General features: G+C 38.3%; 1 protein-coding gene across 1 annotated transcript in view; it reads left to right on the forward strand.

Annotated features, from left to right (window-relative positions):
• The window catches only part of ZFHX4 (zinc finger homeobox 4), a 148,984-nt gene that overhangs the window by 27,595 nt on the left and 100,828 nt on the right, over nt 1-20,561 (forward strand). The window contains exon 3 of the mRNA XM_058813733.1: nt 1-159. This exon is cut by the window's left edge and continues 344 nt beyond it. Within this exon, the coding sequence (XP_058669716.1) occupies nt 1-159 (159 nt within the window). The remainder of the gene's footprint in view (nt 160-20,561) is intronic.

Genomic DNA, 20,561 nt, shown 5'->3' on the forward strand with positions numbered 1-20,561 from the left:
GAAGGCGGCAAAACTAATGAGTGGAGGCTGAAGTGTATTGCCATTGGCAACCCGGTTCACCTGAAATGTAACGCCTGTGACTATTACACCAACAGCGTGGATAAATTGCGCTTACATACTACCAATCACAGGCACGAGGCAGCCCTGAAACTCTACAAGGTAAGTCTGTGACAGCAACTCCAGGCAGCACCAAGTAGGCTGGGGAATTAACCTGTTCAGGGCTCATCAGTCAGGACTTTGATGAATTAATAGAGTAAATGTTTATTGAACATGCATATGGTCAAACAAAAACTGCCGGTTAGTCAGGGAGGAGTGCTGCAGATGAGTCCTGTTTAGTCACCTAGGGGTCATTTAGGAGGCACTTCCTGCAAACACAGGGTCCGTAAGTCATTTTTTAAAAAAAGTTCTCTTATAATAATTGGTGTTTTATATCTCTCATAACCCTTTCAGACTTTGTCCATTACATTTTGGTCAAAAGCTTTACAGATATTATGGAAAATGATGTTTTTCCCATACCATGCATAGGGAAAGGAGATCACTTTCTGGCATATATATCTGTTTGCAGCCATAATGTATCACAGCCAAGTTATTTTACATTGGTATTGTCAGTAAGCACATGCAATATACCACATTATTACAAAGGATATTCAAAAGTAAGCACTGTCATCCTTTTGTCTGCCCTTCTTTTCCAAACCAGTAATGATTTTTCACAAACATGAAAGGGTGTGGTGTAGATAAATATGTTAGTAGAATGGCAACTATATTTTTATCTTTACTGGAAAAAACTATGTGGATATAATGAATATGTGGGAGTGATGAATACCATTTATTACACAACTTGTCATGACTTTTTCCAAACCCTAATTATGGAGTAACTTATTTTCTGCAGTGTGTTTACTGGATTGGCTTGATTGTCTTGGTTCATGTACAAAATATAACACATTCATTTCCAAGATGAATAACTTTGTAACTTATTAAAAACTTCTTTTGTCTAGGGGATATAAAAATTCAGGAAATATTGCAAACCATTAGTCACTGTAACAAGCTCTAAATATGATTAGAAAATCCATTTTGTAAGTGTTATCTATTGATTTATACTAGAAATCTGTGATAACTAAACTATCAGGAGTCATCTGCTGATTACAGCAACTATGCTGGTTTTCTAATCATGTTGAAGACCTGTACATACAGACCAAATGTGGAAAAGTCTTAGCAGACCTCTACTTTAAGGAAGAAATAACATTTTTCAGCCGTGTTCAAATGGTTGGTCTGAGCTAATACATGCTGCACAGGCAGTAACATAGATTTTCATTTTATAACCTGATAGTTGTAACTTTGGAGCATCTGCTGTGAGTAAAAATGGCAGTAACAAAAGTTTTGGTCCCACAATGCTGGCTGCTCTGCTAATTTAATATATTTTATTTAAATTGCATTTTTCCTTAATTCTAGAGAGTGTTATTTTTTGGGTCTAAAATCCTGTTTTTTTTTAAGGTCTAAAATCCTGTTACGAAATGCATGAAAAGAGCTGAGAGTCTAGTGGCATAGACTGCCTCTGCAGCAAAACCCCCTTTAGAGGTTCCTGCTCCCTGTCATCTGTGAAGCCATTCCTTCAATGCACCATTTACATTATGCAGCCACACTCTAAGTCAGGGTTTGTAAAAAAAAAGAAGCAAAAAACCTCAAACAAAACAACGACATTTTTGGTCCCCATCTTTTTTTTGGAGTGTTAACCTACATTATTTCAATTATTTGTTCTATCATGCCACCATTCAAAAAAATGCTACTGCAAATGGTGCCACAGACAGTAACGATGGAGTAGGAGAAGGGAAGGCAGAAGGCTTTTCTCAGATGGCTTTACTGCCAAAGCTTCTGAAATTGAAATTTCAATTGAAATTGTTGAAAACAAGATGCCAGCTGCTTATTTGAAAAAAAAAACAACCGAAAACAAAACCTATAGTCACAAGGTACTCAAACTATCTACTCAAAACAGTACTTTCTCTTCACTCACTCAAGCTGATCCCTAGAGAAGCCTTCATCAAATATGTTTGGGTTTCCAGCCTGTCCTACTAAATATTTGATGTGGGATGCTATGGGAGAGAGTATTAGCTTTTGGCCCTCTTCACTGAAAATGTCCTGCTGCTGGATCTGCTTCCCTGCCAGATCCTGGTTTGTTAGATGGAGCAGCTCAGTAGCATCTTTGTAGCAGTTATCATACACAGCAAGGGACCATCAGTGGCCTTTGGAGCTCTGTCGTTGAATCAGTTAAGGACATCCCAGTGGAAATGGAATCCATAAAATCCCTCTAGGCGGATACCCTCCAGGCTTCATGGCCTGAGTAGGACAATTGAAAGTGTCTGGCTGTTAACCATATGGTTCCAGCTCTCCTGATGCATATATTTTTATACGACTTGTCCCTAGAATTGCTAGAGAGTGTCTCAGCTTTTTAAAAAGTTTCTGTCCCTCACGACTTTCTAGAGAATCTTGGAAATTTGAACCCCACTAGGTTTAATGACTCTCAGAAAGCAGATAGCATATACACACATGTACGCTATTTTCATATAATTTCATTTTAAGGTTAATTTGAAGGAGAGCAATACCACATCAAAAATATCAGTTGGAGTATTAGTGGGGCTTTTTTAAGATTTGGGGTTGGCATGAAGTGCTACAATGTGTCCCAAATGACCAAGATGTTCTAGATATGTGTGCTCTTTAGTAGAATGTAATACCTCTGCAGACCACGCAGAAAATGCTGCTCTTAATTGTAAGTGTATATTCAGGCCTCAAGATGTAAATAAATACAGTTTTGAAAATCTGCTAAGTTATTTGCTAGCAGACTTGATAGTTTTGTCAGGTGTTGGTGAAGCTGTTGACACCAAGAGAGTTGTAAACTTTTTTTCTCTTGATACATCAGATAAACTTTTAGAGCACCTAAGGAAAAAAAGAACATTAATTTGTATGAATAATAGATATATGCCTTGGGAGCAATATCGAATATTCATGAATTGTGTTTATATTCAAGCAGCTCCTCTTTTTTAAAATTAAGGTGCTGTGAATATGGTTTGGCAATAAAAAGTTTAATACTAAAACCATCTGAAAGCACAGAAGAATCTGTAGCTTTGTTCCTTTGCTTTGTCAAGCACCTCAAAGTTTTCCTTCAGTCATTTATATTTGTTTAAATGTTATTGTTTTGTGAATTTTCTTCTTATAAATGTTGCCGTAACAGCTTGGTTTTTCTCTCTGTGCTTAACTATTGATGGAATAAAAGGATGTCTTTTCATAGCTGTAGCTTTTAAAGCAGCCATGAACATCAGAGCTTCTCTTCTGAAGCTGTATAATTTTAGGCAGTACGGAAATGTCACTTTTAGAGTTAGATTCTAAATGTAGCGAAGTGGAACCTTTAGCTGTTTTCTAAGTTATTTAAAGAAGAAATGGCCTGGTTGCTCCTTACAGAAGTGCAGTATTCAAATGGTGTTGGTAATGTGGCTGCTAAGAACTAGAACAAAGACTGCTTTACCCTAAATGAACTCAGCTTGGCCTAAATGAATTTCCCAAAGACTTACTTTTGGAATTGTGGAGCTTGATATTAGCAAATTAAATCACAGAAGAGTTGCAAGTTCTTGGCAGCATCCATCAAGAAGCATTCAGTGACTCCACAAGTAAACAGAGAAAGCTTCTATAGCAACAGAGTGCATTTCCATTCTGCAGGAAGAAGCATTCGGCTTCTGCAGATTTGGGAAGCTGAGGCAGGACGGTAACCTGTCTCTGTGGATGTAAAATGCATATAGCTGGAACTGCTCTTAAGGCAGCCATTTTGTAGCTTAGTCAAATAGCTTTCAGGGAACTCCATATATCATGTCCTGTGCTCATAAAATAGTTTCCAAACACTTTTATTAATAAATAAATAAGTACAAGACAGCCTTTTTTTAAAGTTAACTGGAATGTCTGAAAGTAAAATTTACTTAACCAAGTAACTGAATGACATGATCAATTTCTAATCACAAATTAATATTTGAAGCCAGTTTATAAAAAATATTATTTGATTTGCTGATAATACCTTCAATAATAATTGCTTTTGAACTGTGCATTTACTGCAGTTTACATTGTGTATGCAACTGTTTAGAAGCTCAGGGAAAGAGAGAGGCAGCAGTTAGCAGACTGTACGAGAACTACCTTGGTCTTCCTTTTGTTGACAAAATATTGATCCACAACACTATTTATGCTATGATTTTTAAGTTTTGGCATATCTCTTTACCTCATGTGTTCTCATGCAGCAAAGATATCACCCAAAAGGAGTGACCTGATTTCAGTTTAAGAAGGTTAAAGGTTAAAGGTTAGCTCAAAAGCATCATCTGCCTAGATGCTTAACTTTAAACTGATCAATTTAATGAAAATCTGTTTTGCAGATGGTGTTGTAATGTCTTTGGCAGGATTTAGGCAGCTTTAACATTAGACGTATGCTAGTAAAAATTATTCCTTTATTTGACCAGAACAACACCTTTTCTTTTATGTTTTAAGGTAAAAGGCATGTGGGATACGGTATTTTGGCAAAGGACCCAGAAGCAGAAAGTGTTGATGGTCTTTCCATATGGGCTGAAAACCAGAATACCCTTATGTCTATTGCTAACGATGACTGAAGAAACAAACAAAGCTGTATTCATTTTTTTACCATAATGTTTTACTTTGAACCCATAAAAAAGCATTTCAGTCAGACCTGTCCTTGGAAAAGGCTTGTCTTCTCTGCCTAGGGTGGAATGCAACAGCATTAACTTTTTTAATCTGGCAGAGCACACTGATTGTCTCTTTCAGGCCTTGTGTTTGTACGTCAGAAGTATTCTTTCCCTTGCTCACAAACCACACAGTAATTGTGTTACTTAGCTGTAGATACTATAAATAAGAAGGCAAATCAGTCAATCCAAATGGTAAGTTTTATCTGATGGAAGTTGTCTGAATAAACAAAGAATTAGATCCTTGGGAGTGTAAAGCAGAGCTTTGTGTTTATGTCTTCTGAGAATCAAGCCCTCACAGTTTTTGCCAAGATAATTAAGTTTCAGGACAACCATGTCTTTCTATTTTCAGATGTATGCAATTCAATAGGAATTTCTTGGGCTGCTAATGCAATGCTATTATATGTTAGCTTTGTAATTAGCTAGGACTCTATCCCTTTGCTGAAATGCATTGTAATATTACACACACAAGCATAGTCTGCATGTAAGCAGTTGTGAAAGTGGTGCCCTTTGTTTCATATTGACCTTACAACTTATTTAAAAGAGAATTTACAATGAGCCTTTGTTTTGTCCGCAAGTGATCATAAACAGCTTTCTAAAGAGTCCAATAAAATGAGAGAATCACAAATGTATAACATCACATATTGAAAGGGTGGAAGAACAAATGGGGCTTTTGCTGTATTTTATGGGATGGATTTATAATCTGTTCTTGGGTCACTTAGGGCCAAGAATTTTCATGGTCAGCTGCTTGGTCCTGCTAGCTAGCATCCTCTGCAGGAAAGGCAAATACCATGCAGCACCTGCTCTTCAGCTGGGGCTCTGCATTGCTCTTTAAAGCGAGGTGTACACTCCTCTGCTGGTTCAAAGTCAAAAGATTAATCAGACCAGCTTTTTTTTCTGCATCTGTCATCAGCGAAGCAGAATAGTCTGTCTGGATTCCATAATTCTGTTTGCACATTTGGATTTTCAGTCAGCCAGGAGTATTGAATGCTTTGCTCATCTTTATCACGTGCAGGAGGCACAACTGGGATTTAGTCCTTAGGTAACTTTTAGTGTAACAGTTCCCCAAGGAACACTGCTTGGTTTTTTCTCATTATCCTTGTTCTGGATGAAAGCTTGGTTGTTAGGAATTAACAACTGAGGGGGATGTGAAGTATATGCACATGGGGACAAATGGACTAACAGCCCAAATCACTTTGTTTGCTTTACTCTGTTTGGCATGAAATGTTGGGACTTGATCAGCTTGGAATTAACAGAAAGTGACATTCTTTTCATTTCAATTGTCCTGCACTAACTTTTTAATATAAAATAAAATATCCTACAAATATGCCAATCCAATTATTTTACTGTCATTGTCCCAATATGATGGTAAAAGAGGTCAGGAGATTGTGCAGCATTGATTTGCATAAAAATCATTGAGGAAAGGAAATTGGAATATGTCTGCACACCTGAGGAGCTAAACCAAGCTTTGCTTGATGTTATTCTTTTTGGTTGCTTAGAATAAAACTGTTTTCAGTGATAAACAAAAGTTATTCTAATTTGTTCCTCAACACAAGCCTCATAAAGAGGATAGAAGGTATTTCAGTTTTTAAAGTCCTTTGAGAATTGTGTTCACTTATGGTTTTAAATGTTTTATGAAATTTAATTTCCACTGCAAGTTTCAGTTACTGTAATTCTGATTATGCTGTTTGCTTACATGCATAAAGAGAAACCAGTGTTCAAAGAACACACTGTCTAGTCACAACTATACAAACATTGTGTAGTCATAGCTACAAATAATGTATATGCCTACTATACTATAGACAAGAATATTTATTAAAAAATCCAAAAACCCCCCAGCTAACAAAAAGAAAAAATTGTTGGCTGGTAAAATAGCAATTTCAAAACTACCCTTTTAATGATAAAATTAAAATAAAACATTTTCACATTATATTTTATGTACATTTAATTTGACATTCAGATGTCTGGCTGTCTCTTACATAATGGTCCTTGTTAAAATATGCCATATTTTATATTCAGCTTATGGTATACTGCTGAAACAGGGAGATGTTCTCAAATCATAGTTTAAAGAATCTTCTTGTTCTTCCATTGAAATGCTGTCCAGAATCCCAGTCTGTGTGCTGTCCTGGGTAAGGGTGTGTGGGGCTGCTCTTGGAAAGGAGGCTGTACCAGGCTGCTTGCAGTGTGCAGCCTGCCCAGTGGAGCCTGAGTGAGTAGGTCCTCTTGGAGAGCAGGAAAAGTGAGCAAGGAGAGCCAAAGCAGCAGAAAGAGCATCAGTCTCATTTATTCAATATGCTCAACACACAAAATGGCTGTATGACAGCTATTTTTTTGTGCCTGGAGTTCTTTCATTCTGACATTAAGAGAAATATGTAATTATTTCTGACTGAGATTCAAAGCAGAGATGCAGTGTATAGTGTGTGTAAGAGTATTATGTCAATGTGAGTGCATATGTATGTGTGCATTAATAGATTGCAGCTATGGATTTAGCAGCCACTCCCTCCCAGCCTTGCAACATAGATTTTCTTGTTACCCATAGGAGATTTTAGCTGATATTATGCAACTCACTACAGGTGTCTTTTCTAAAATTGTAATTAGTTTGCCAGACTCTCCCAGGTGAGATTTTTCTCTACGCTTTCTTCCACATATTTAAAAACGAGCAGTAAAAAAAGTAGAAAGACTGGCACATGACAGGAAAGTTATAATTTGACACGGATACATGTAATTTAGCTTTGCTGTTGCTTTTGCTAAGTAATTTAGAAGAAACTTTCCCTTGGCTTATGCATTTGTTGGTCCATCGACCAAAATACCAGAATTGTGATTTTATAGGAGAATTAATAGGACTAAAATCTTATGGGCCTTACACGTACAGGACAGAATTGAGCTTTTTGATACATAGGTTTTGAGACTGTATTGGATCTATATATGTCTATATTACGGGACAGATATATTAATTTTCTGTATTTTTTCTTTTCTTCCTCCTTTGGGACACTACTGAAGCAGAAAAGGATAAGAAAGGATAGTGAAGATGCTGGCGTGAAATACTGAGAAATGCAATTTCTGTTGGTTTCAGCAAGGATCAGGCACAATGCAGGAGATGTGTTTTCTTGGATAAACTTCCATGTGTATGTTTGTTGGTAAAATATAATACAGTACAACAGGAAACAGTATTAATTACATTAAATATGAGTAGAGGCTTTATGTTGGTAAAACGTAAATTACAAGTGGTGGCTTGCAATAATTTTTGAACCTGATGATCTGCCTGCTAGACTGGTGTACTTAATACAGGCAGATAGTGCAGACTGATGCTTGTACCACCTCATGCTGATACATAAAAGAAATAAACTTTGCTAAGAACTTCAAGACCTTTGCTTTGTGGACAGCCATGAAGGAGGATGTCACAGAAATTACCCCCTTGGTCTGCAGCAGAAAATGCCAGCTCTTCAGTACTGCAGCAGACAGATACACAGCATATTGTGCACCATAGCCTCAGGGGAAACTGTATGTTCGACTCTACCAGTGGGAAGGAAGGCATTAAAATAATCCTTAGCTTTTAAAGGCAGGGGGTATTGAAGAAAACAAAAATTGAGCAAAGGTAGTCTTTGAATGATGAACTGTGCAGATTCCCATGCCTTGGGCGTCCTACTGCAGTAGCAGTTACAATAACAGAAAAAAAATGGGTTTGTCATGTATGAGGGGTATGAGCAATACTCCTTGGTTATATGCATGAATAGGAAACAGACTGCTAATGGGAGCTGTGGTTAGTAACATACTAGCCTCATTCCAAGAGTGGATGTTTGACCAGCAGGGTTGCCTAACAAAAAATGTGATTTTTTTCCATTTAAAATTGTTATCCTACAGTATTAATCAAACCATGCTGCTCACATGATTCACGTGTGTAAAATACATGACTGTATAATTACTGATTTATTGCTGGATTATATGCAAGAAACCTATCATCTAAGGGCATTATTCAGTGGTCTGCCCAAAGAGGCTATTAATTTGTAGTCCCTGCTCTCCCTTGTAAACTCTCTCAAAAATCAAGAACATGCACTACTTCCTTGCACTGCTCCTGGAAAAAAGAACCACAGAGCCACCTTTACCCATAAAGATGGCACAGAATCTGCTTCTGTGGGATAGTTGGTACCCCAATCTTTAACAGAAAACTAGATTACTCTTAGAGAAAGTTCGAGATGACCCTTTTAAAACAAAGGCCAGCAGTGAAAACTCTTCTTTCCAGAACTTTATTAGACAATTCCGAAGATCTACATCTCTTGATTTTAGCTCTTTAATTAGCACATATGGAATTTTTCCATTTGTGTCCTAAGCTTGTGTTTGGACCTTAAGCACTTCTTGGGTGGGAGAGGTCAGTTGTCTCCAAACAACTTCATTAAAAAGAAAGATGCTTTCTGTGGAAAATCCTAAGATGTTGCAAGTGGTTCAAGTATCGTAGTAGCTATGATTGACATGATCCTTATCCTAAATTCAACACTCTGAGTCCTAATAGTAAAGGAGAAGGAAGGGCACTTCTATTCACAGAATCATAGAATCAGAATCTGGTGTTGGAAGGGACTCATAAGGATTATTGAAACAAACTTCCCCTCCTTTCAAGACACCTAAAACTAAACTATATGACTGTCATCCAGATGCTCCTTGAACTCTGACAGGATTGGTGCTGTGACCACTTCCCTGAGAAACCTGGGCCAGTGACCAACCACTCTCTCAGTAAGGAGCCTTTCCCTGCTGTCCAAGCTGAACTTCCCCTGACACAGCTTCATACCATTCAGACAACAATGTTCCTGTTTTCTGTGTAACCTAGACAAAAACTTGCTCTATGAGAAATAGATTGAGGAAAAAAATACTAACATTCTCTAATTGAATAAACACTTTGTGAATGACCAGAAACTTGATATTTTTACAACAAGAACAATGAAACAAAGTCTAAGGAGCATCTTGGTATTCTTGTTTGTGTGCTAGTGATGAGAACATGGAAAAAGTTTGCTTTACTACTGAAAAGAGACATCTTTAGTATCTAGATGTTACTATTTTGGAAACGCCCTTTGGCATTTGCAGATATGTAAGCAGCTAATGAATGGCTGGAAATTAGGAAGAATAAAGTGGGTGGAAAAAAATGAGTCCAAACTGCAAGTGTTTTTGAAAACCTTATGTCCTTATTTGTTCAGGAGCTTCTGTGACTCAAAATCTTGACCCAGGAGGAAGCTGGAATCCTGAGATATGTGAGGACAGGGTCTTCTGAAGTCAGGTCTCAGATGAAAAAGATCACAGGCTGCAGAAAATAGTTTAGGACTAATTTTACGAAATTTCTGACCTAGAGTTTGGGCAGATTTGAGCGCTCTGCTGTATTGCTAGTCTCCTGGGTCTAGCCCTGTTGCAGATGCATCTCAGTAATAGGTGTTGTATCTAGGCTGTGGATATCCTTTGTCACTTTTTGATTTACTAAGGTACTCTCACAGGTCACGATGAATTGGATATGCTGTCAATGTGCTCTGTCTCTCTGTTCCTGTCTCCACTGGTGTGTTTTGTAGTGTGTCAGGCTTCAACAATATCTTCACAACACTTGAATTTCTGTGACTTATAGAACTCAATGAATGAAAATCTTTGTAGCTACTCATTAGGACCGCTTACAGGTATTTTTGGGAAAGAGCAAATCCTTACTCAGACACTCCATAGTCACTTTGACATTTTTTTTTGCCTTTTTGTGTTGTGTTTTTTTATTTGTCAAAAAACAAAAATAGGTTTGTGGGATCATCTCTGACTCAATATGTTACATGTAGGGGTTGGATTCAAGAAGGATCCAACTAGGATAAATAAATATCTTAGGATGCTAGGATATTTATTTTCTTTTATTTCATGAGCTTTTCACTGAGAAGCTCAAATTCTGTGGCCTCAGCTACCTCAAAATCATCAAACAGATGATATGGTTTACCCAAAGCATTTTGGGGCACAAAAAATACAAGAGCTATGCTGGTTTTGAAGAGTTCTGTGTAAGTAACAATTTTTATGATAAGGAAGAGTTGAGCTGTTAATCAAAAAAAGGAGACTCCAAAATCTCATACTATACAGAGAGCCTGTATCCCAATTCACTCAGCTTTTGTGCTCTCCAGATACGAAGGTTTTATGCCTCATTCGTCCACAACAGGAACTAAACAAATGTCTTTCCTTTACTTCTAGTAGTTGTTTGTCCTAATAGATTTAGAAGGTAAGGTCAATACTGTCTGTACTGAGAAACAGAGCATGGCTTTGGGGAAAAAAAACACCAATGTGTCTCTAACTGAGCACAGGTGATTGAGAGGCTGGCTTGTAGTACATCTGACAGTCTAAACGGTCCTCATAGAATTATAATTAAGCATAACAAGTTCTTCACATATGTCTGTCTTTCTGTCTGCATATATTTATTTTTACGCGGAGTTAATAGTGTCTGTAGTGGGGAAGGATGGATTTGAGTATTGGGAAGAGTTAGAGGTGGAGGTTGAAGTTGGTCGTGCTCACAAGGGAGACGCTTATCCCGCAGTAGTGTTAGGAGGCAAGTCAGGATTGTTGGAGGCTTTCTTGCACAGGGGGTGCAGTGGACAGTAACAAAAGGGCAGGTGTGAGTGGTTATAAAAGTGTGCCCTTCCCAGGAGCATAGACAGGATTTAAAACTCTATGTGTCCGTACATAGCCCAGGCTGCTTCTGTCATCCCCTCTAATGCTGTACGAAGGTCTGTATATGTTAGTGTCTGCTGCAGTCAAAGTTGGATTTCATTTTTTCTTCTAATTTTCTTCTCCCAGTTACTTATAATTTTCTTATACACACTTTTAAGGCTGAAATTATCAGGATTCGGTCTGGGATTAAAGAATATTTCTTTTTTCCTTTGGAGCTCTTTCTGAGTCACTTAATCATGAGCTATCTTTCCAACCTGTCCTAATGAAAAATACTCTATTGCAAATAAAGTTAGTTAAGTACATTTCTTGAAGTGGCTGTCCATAACAGAAGAGAATGTTATTTTAAAAGCAACAACACATTAATAGGCCAAGTATGCAATCATTGTCCTATCACAGCAAATTATACCATTAGTCCACCTTATCTAATCTCTTTGCTACAGACTGCCTAACAACAATTGCTTCTGAGAGTAACGCAGACCAAAAAAAAAAAAAAAAAAAGGAAAAGGATTCCATGGGCAAATGTAGAATAATGTTGCTTATACAGGAAAATGCTTGTTCTTTTCTTATGTCTTCTGTACTTTGCAATTAATTAACATCATATAAATTCAAGTATATATTTCCCCCTCCCCCAAAGTTGCCTTTGGGTAGTCTTATAGGTATACAAACATCAAATCAGTTTATAAAGTGAACTTCTGGCTCAATCACATGCAGTGGGAAGGAGTTCCATAGGTTAATTTAACCTGCATGCAGATTTTCTTTTGGCTTCTAAAATTTTCTGTCATTATTTTATTAAGTTTTATTTGTTTTTAGTTATCTGGTAAAAGAATGAAAAAAGATCATGTGTTCTTACTTGCTTTATGATATTTTACATAATTTTTATAACTTCACAGTAATCTTTGTGATTACTTTATGGTCCTTTTATCATGTCTCTCTTTTATTTACACAAAAAATTTCAATCCATTCAGTCTTGCTTTTAGTGGAAGTTCTTCCACATTTCTGCTAATTCCATCACTGATCTCTGAACTCCTTTTGCCAGTGTTAAATTTTTCTGGAGATACACAGATATTTCAGAACTGAACACGCTGTTCTCAGTGGAACTGTATGATCTTACTGTCCCATGCCTGGTACATCCAAAAATATAATCTGCTTTAAACAAATCCTATTGCAGTCTGTGCTGGAAATATGTTGCCTTTCATTACATGCTTCTTCCCACGCCCCCCCTTCAAACTGATGCTGAAGTGTCCTGGAGTGGCTACATTTAGCTTAGACACCAGTAAAGTGTTTGATTGGTTCAAAGTATTTCTTCTAATACACATTTTCTTGGATTTATCCATCCATACTGAGTTTCTTCTGCATGCTCAGCTAACCTTAAAAGTATCTGGCATTTCTCACAGTTCTTTGGCTGGTCTTGACTGCCATGAGTTCATTTATGACTTCTGCAGGATCAGTCCTAGTTTGCAGTTAGAAGACACAGAGGTAATTTTTGTTCTGTTAAATGCTCTGGTAGTTCATGTAGCTTGTTTTCTGCCTCTGTCATTTTACTTTTTTGCCCCTCTGTTAAGTGCTTACATTACATGGTTAGGCTGCTTCTGCATAGCCAGCTGAGTGGAAAAAAACTCCAGCTCTGAATTAACCCATGGAGAAATTAAAGTCCCCCTAATATTGGGAGAGTGAGAGAAAGAAGCATCTCCTTGTGCCCATGTCACATTGCCTGTCTCCTCACATTGCCTGCCTCTCAGTGCTTTCCCACAGGTATTGCTGTACCTAGTGGCTTGAGGTGCAAATGTCTGTAGGCACTTAACTATTTGCTGACCCTGAAGGATACAAATAGCTAATTAACCATCTATCTGCAAATATTTACCCCAGATATTTATTTATTGATGCAAAATAGAAGATGCTGTTGCTGCATATAGACTGCAGGGCTGAGGCATAACTGCAATTGACTCTTTGTAGTGTCCTCTTTTCATACTGTTTGGTGCTAACTTTAATGTATTATTGATTGTTATTAAGGTATACCATGAAATAAGATGGGATGTCTGTTGTGGTTGAACTCATACTGTGGGAGCTATGTTGACTTTTAGATTGTTCTGGCCTTCATGCTGCTTGACATTAAAACCTTTCCCATTAGGGCTTAGAAGAAAAAGAAATATATAGTAACTATGTTACCCTGTATGTAGTGTGAAGTAATCTGAAAATATGATTCCAAATTCCCTCCCCACCAAGTCAGCACAACATTTGAAATGAAATACTAATTTCAGAGCAAGCCAGGAAGTTCAAATTCCCTGTGTGACTGTATATAAACACTAGTTCAGGATAGCCAATACCTGAATTTAAATTAGCTGTGCTACCTGCCAGTAGAAAGTGCTAAAAGTAGAGGGATTAGGGGTCTGATTTTCTAGAATGCTGAGTCCTAGTGGCTCCTCCTGGCAGTATCTGTTTAGCATCCTAGGATCCAAGGTTATGCTCATGAGTGACTGGCACCTCTGTGCTGACTGCCAGCCTCCATCCTTGCACAGCCTTCTTGTCTGGATGTATTGGCTAGTTTGAAATACACAAAAATTGCATCAGAGGATCAATTACTGCTGAAATGTCACTACTGAACCCTGTAATAGTGCTAATTAGTTAAAACAAAGAGGCACTTATCTTGGCAGCAGATCACTGAATACTTTTTTCACAAAATTAGGTTTGTAATGCTTTACATTCTTCCCCCTCCCTTTTTTGGAGAGGTTTAAGTATATAAACGTTGAGGGTTTTTTCCTTTTTTTATTTCCTATCCCCCATAAAAAGAAATACTTAACGTTTCTCACTATGTCCAGCAATTTCCATCTTAGAATAGCTTACTTTTGTTTGGAGCTCCTAAAGAGGCTATTAGTCATTGGAGAAAACATGAAACAAGGAAACGTATGACAAACACACAGTCACAGGACAGCCCTCTCTGATTTTGGCTCAGCTCCCTTTCTGCCGTTAATGGGGCAAAGAAGAAACTGGAGATCTGAAGCAATTTCCCTGCCGTGGGGGAGGGCAGAGTTATTCTGCTTGTGTCAGGGAGTCCCTGGCCGGCAGGGAGCCAGCTGTGTGTGCCCTGTCCTTCCCAGCACACACCTGGCAGGAGATGTGGCAGGAGAAGGGCTGGGAAGGGCAGCGGCAGAGGGGCAGAGTGCCTGTGAGTGTGTCTGTGATGAGAGTGAGATCCCTGCTGCCAGGGAGACGTGGGGAGCTCCCAGCAGAGCCAGCTCAGGGGGATGCTGGTGGCTTCAGAAAACTTTTTATCTGCTACAGAAAGGCAGTGGCTGCTGTCACAAGCTGTGGGGTCTGACTGCAGTCCTGTGTTTTGATCCTTTGCTCAGGTAGGTTTCATTTTTCTTGTGCTCACCTTGCAGGGAGCCTTCCTGGGCTGTGTCAGTGTGTTCTGGGCTTAATGAACTACCAGAGTTCTTTCCCAGCACCAGTTGTCCTTTTTCAGTGCTAAAACATGCACAAGGCTGTCATTCACACATCCCATCCCCCAACTTTTCACCCAGCATTTAGTTTTTGGTGAGGATTGTTTCCTCACTATGCCACAAAGATAAGATTCTCAGTGGCGTGAGCAGTCTGTGAAATTTCTTTAGTATGAGGTAAGTCATATTGTTAAGCAAAAGTCTAAATATTTGCTAAAATTCTGGAAAAATACAATGGCTTTGCTAGTTTTTGTGCTCTGCAGAATTTATTTGAAGCTTTTAAAATGTTGTTTGTTTCCTATTAAAATGGTGATGAGCGGAAAGAGACAGGAAGAATGTAGGCTAAATCCATCTTGTTGCAGTATTGATGATCTCAGTAGTATTACTCCAAGGATGGAGAAGTTTTCCAAAATGAGTGTTTCTTAACTCTGTCAATTGACTGGGACATGGCTCTCCTGTGGTTTGACTACTGTGGTTTGTCACTACTGTGAGAAATTATCCAGTTCAAAAAGTCCTGTTATTTCAGTAATTTCTTGCTGACATTGATGGTTATTGTTCCTGTTTTTCTCCCAAAGTTTATTTCTAGGGCTTTCCCATTTGTTTCTGGTGCTCTAGATAAAAGGCTAGTCACAAAAGGAGAGTCAGAGAGACTGCTGTGCAATGAGGATGTGTAAAGGAGGAGAGGATGTGAATTTGAGACTGTTTTCCCTCTCATGGAAGCAGTTTGCCTGTTTGATACAGAGTGTGAGTTGATACAATGAAATCCACTTCCCTAAATATCTTTTACATATCAAACCAGGTTACTGGGTATTGATAACCATGACATACTTTGTGGGTGAGCATACACATTAGGACACCTCATTTATAGCCCATTTCTCCTCCTAAATTATTCCACATTTGTGAACATTTTTTAAGCAGCTGCTATTTAAAACCAGAAAGCCTCCACCCTAAAAGGCCCCAACCTGTCAGAAACATTTCCTCTCTTGCCTGAAGCTTGGAATTTCACTCCGAAATGCCAGCTCCCTCAGGAGTGTGCATAGTGTCATCCTTGCCTTGTGGTTTACTCTTTGCAGCCTCAGTTGCACACACAGACATTTTTTACCACCTCACCCCATTTTTCTTCCTTCTCCACCAACATGTCTACGTGTCTGTTTTTCACAGTGCTGTTTGCACCTAGATTTCTGCAGCACTTAGCCCAGTTTCACTATTACCAGGCCCTGGACCCCTTTATATTTTTCTCCTTTTCTGCCAATTACTTTATTTTCCACCTTCTCTTGTGGATGAATGTGAGTGTTTATGTACATTGTCATGTGCATTATTATGAGCATTTCTATTTATCTGGGATGATTGGAATAAAAATTTTTTTGTCTTGAGCTTGAGTTGGCTGTGTTGTCTCAAGTAATAAAGAGAGAAAAAAGTGTGCTGAATATCCCACGGGAAGCTACCATGCATTTTGAACCTGCTGCATATTTTGCATTAGGAAAAATATGCTAGAAATTTGTAGGGTGCTCTCTAACTCTATCAATGCTTTTTTTTTCATATGGCTGCATGTACTGAGCCAAGCCCCAGTAATATTAAGGGGGGAAAATGCTGCTGTAACTTTGTGACTAATATATTTTAGAAACGTCTTACATTTTTCCTGTAATAGCTTTTCCATACATAGTAGCATTTCAGTTTGAAGGGTTTTTTTGAGACTTCTCAAAGCCTATCAGAGCTAAAAACAAGTGCCAGCATTCTGTTGAAAAGCTGGAAACTTCCCACCTCCAATGCTATGAAGCTCCTTTTTCAGACTCAAAGATCATAAGATTAACACATTATTGGTAAAAGGCCCATCCTGGGTGTTGCCCCAATGCAGTCTGAAAGGAAACTTTTTGTTTGAAAGCAAGGAAAAAGTCTCGATGGTGGGTTTGCAGCAAAACCAAACTAATGACAACTGATTTAAGATAACTGGGCTGGGAGCATTAATAATAATTACTCTTAGAGACAATTTTAGGTCTTGTTTCAAGCATGGAGATTTTGTTGACACTGTCATCTAGGACTCATTTGAGAATTCTCTGAAGACCATGTTCCTCTACCTTTCACACGAAAGGTGTAGAAATGTGCCTTGAGCAGTCAGAGTGCCCTTTGTGAAGAATTCTGGACCTATGCTGGGTTCATATTGACAATATAAAATTTTCCATGTGGCATCAATAAGACTGGGATAAAACACATGACATATAATAGTTCCAGACCATGGTCTTTCATTCTTTTTTAGGTATAACCACTGAGGCCACATAGGAATAATTATCTGGCTGTGTAAAGGGGTCAAACCAGGGTTTTGATATTCACAGTACATATCCTGATGGGAGTGTGTTGTTTAGGTAGGGTTAAATTTTGTCCCAACTCCAGCAAATGGCAGATTTTCCGTTGAACTTGGTGGAACTAAGATTTCACACATGACACTTAAATCTGTGCTATATAAAGCTTTGTATAAATACATCTGTATATAATATATATCACGAGCATGTACAAATGTGTTCCTGTATATTTTAGCCAATTACATAAACTGTGTTTAAACTGTCTACTATGCAGATGCCTAGAATGAACAAACTAAAAAATCTGGATAGAGGTAAAATACTCAGAGAATGTAATGGGAACACATTTTTTCACAATTGTGATTTTGAGAGGTTTTGTTCCCTTTATTAGTTGCCTTTCTCTACTATAAAATCACGTGGGATCTTTTTTCTAGTTGCATCAATTTTCAGCTACAAATGTTTTACATTATAAAACTGTGTAAAACAGACTAAAAATTGTGAAGTGTAAGAACAGATAATCTGGAGCCTTAAGTGCTTTGGGCAAACTTCTCCTGCCAGCTTTCAGAGATACAGAGGGAGACTGTGTTTGAAACCCCTCATCAGAGCAAAATGAACGTTTTAGTGTTCTTGGACATAATATCAGGCTAACATGCTCCCTGACTGACATCCCCTACATACTGTATAATTGCCAGCCTGCTTCTCCAAGTGCCTTGAAGATTACAATTTTTAATGTACCAATATTAATAACCAGATGTGATCTTCTTCCTGCCCAGGGGTCAAGCTAGCTGGCCAGGTCAGGCTGTTTGTCTGTGTGCACAGACTGTGAAGTCTATTCAGAATGACAGGTATGGGGGGGGAGGCGGGTAGGGTGTTAACCTCAAGACCACCAAAAGGGAGTTCTCCCTGCTGGGAACAAAGACCAGCAGGAGCTTCAGCCTTTTTCAGTACTCCTGGGATTTTAACCAAGTGAACAAAAGATGATGCACAGCTGAAGAAATGCTCTTCACAGCTGATACATAATTTAAGATGTTCAGTTACAAACAACCGGATATGTATTTGTGATTTCATTTGAGCACAGTCCAATTATCTGCAGTCAGTTAATATTTTTGTATGAGTAGTTTCTGTGTGCTGCTTTATGTGCTCAGAAGACGCTCAATTGCCAGAGTTTCAAAACACGCTAGCCTTGAAAATAGCCCTGGTACTTAAAGAAATAGCATTAAAACACCAGCAGTTGCTATGGGGTGTTTTGTACCTTCTAGTTAATCTTTGCCAGTCTATGTATAGATTATTTTATAATATGATATAGTTTCATTAAACATGTATTATAAAAACATTTACTCTTCACTCTCTCTTTTTGTTAGGTAAAAAAAAAATCAAAAGAAGAAGCTATTTGTTTCCTAATTGATTTTCTACGTTAGTTGTTCATTGAATAGATAAGTAGTGCCTGTGATATTTGATTACAGAGCAAGGCACCCATTTAACCTTCCGTTCTTTCCTGGCCAGGATTTCAAATACAATACAACGTACCTCCCTTAGGCTCAGTAGGATTAGACTGCTAGCAGTAATCCCTGATGCTATGAAATAGACCTGATAGAACTTCAACTCACTTGTTTAGGATTATGCTCATGAATTTCAGTCATCTAGTTGTATTAACCCTTTGGGAACTTGTGTGATTTATGCTGCTATAAATAATAGAATATTACAACAAACAGTGGTAGATTCATATCAAAACTTATCTATGTGTTTTAAAGAATTCACTTTTGCATGGTGATCAAAGTGTAAAATTCACATTGAAATTAATTTAACTCCTATAGCATAAATCCCCAGAGTTTGTTTTAATTCTAATGTTCAGGTGCCATTTGCAGTTCAAGTGTCTTTAAACAGGTTGGTCTCAATTTGTGCATTGCTTTTTAAAAAATGTTTGAATAAATTTTAGTTCTCAAAGTTGCATTGAAAGGGCAGACAAGTGATATCTGCTAACTACAGAGCATCTGCACTACAGTGCAGAATCTCCCAGTATAATGGCTTGAATGCAAGCATGGTCCTGTGGTAAAGAGGAGGAGTAGTAATACTTGAGCTATCATTTCCATTGCTCCTTTTTTTTTTATTATAGCAACAATGGGCAATACTGACTTATGATGACTTATGCCCTGAGCTAAAAAACAGAGTAAGAGTGCCAGAGCATTTCTGATGGACCATGAGACAGTATGCAAAAGCATTGTAATCACGCCAGATTTGGACTACTCTTTTGAACTGATGACTTCTGTATAAATGCTGATTTTTAATCTGGTCAAATCACTACAGGGAATAACTCTGTGCTAGCAATAACAAGGAACTTTCTTTCATTTTCACAATCCTAAAACCCACCAATGAAATAAATATTGTTTCCTATTACCAGTCTCTTAAACTGTTGAACCTTTAGTTCAAAGGCTCATTAAATATTTATGTGCACAACTAATTGTACTGATTATTGAAATGAATATATGTATATGTTTTAGAATATTTGATGTCAATTACAGGGAAAAATTGTGGGGAGTTTGACTTGGGAACTCTATCCTACTTAGCAGAAGATAGAGTCAAATTAGGACTGACTGAATATGCACATTAAGGTGTCAATTGGTGAATACTGCCACTTCAATACACCTGCATGTGGAATTGCTGTATTTCAAGGCAAGATGACAGGCAGAATCAGTGCTACTAGCTGCACTTGATGACAGAGGCATTGGGGCAGTTCTTTCTTTACCCTTTAGACACGATTAAAGCATGCCTATTATTGTAGATCTGCTGGATACTCTTGATACGTCTGATGATAAAGTGGTATTGATGAATAGCTGAAGGCCATGAGAGCAATAAATGAAGTTACTCTCGAGTGATTCCATTCTTTTTTTGCAGGAGGACTCAGGAGTGGGGGTAGTTTGGGGTGGTTGTTCATCAGCCCAGTGGTTCACTCATGTGCTCCCACGTGGAGTATTGCTGAGTTCTAGTTGGTCACCCTTCCTGATTAACATATGCCCAAGGCCATTACAGGAGAATCATCTTTGCTTGAGGTGCGGATGTCTCCATGATGCAGATGATTTTCATCTCCACAGCAGTATCATTAGACTTGGATGGTGAAATCCACTGTTGACTCTGTATCTTGCCAGCCTTGGGGTTTGGATATAATAGCTGGGTTGTAAACTGAGGTCTGCTGGTGGGATGCACAGGTGGTAGGAATGGCCAAGGCAGCACCACATAGCTGTCCCACACTCACAAGCCATGCTGATTCTGCATTTGGCTCCTGAGCTAACCCAAGGAGTGATCAGCATCCCTTGGTAATGTCTGTGATATATGTGGCTGGTTGCTACATGGATAGATGTTGCTTCTCTTTCAAATTGGCTTCTCTCAAATTTTTTTGTCTTAGAAGTGTCTTCCAAAAACTGTGCCCAGTCCTGCTCCTGCTG

This window comes from Ammospiza caudacuta, chromosome 1 (genome assembly GCF_027887145.1).
Source record: "Ammospiza caudacuta isolate bAmmCau1 chromosome 1, bAmmCau1.pri, whole genome shotgun sequence".
NCBI lineage: Eukaryota > Metazoa > Chordata > Aves > Passeriformes > Passerellidae > Ammospiza > Ammospiza caudacuta.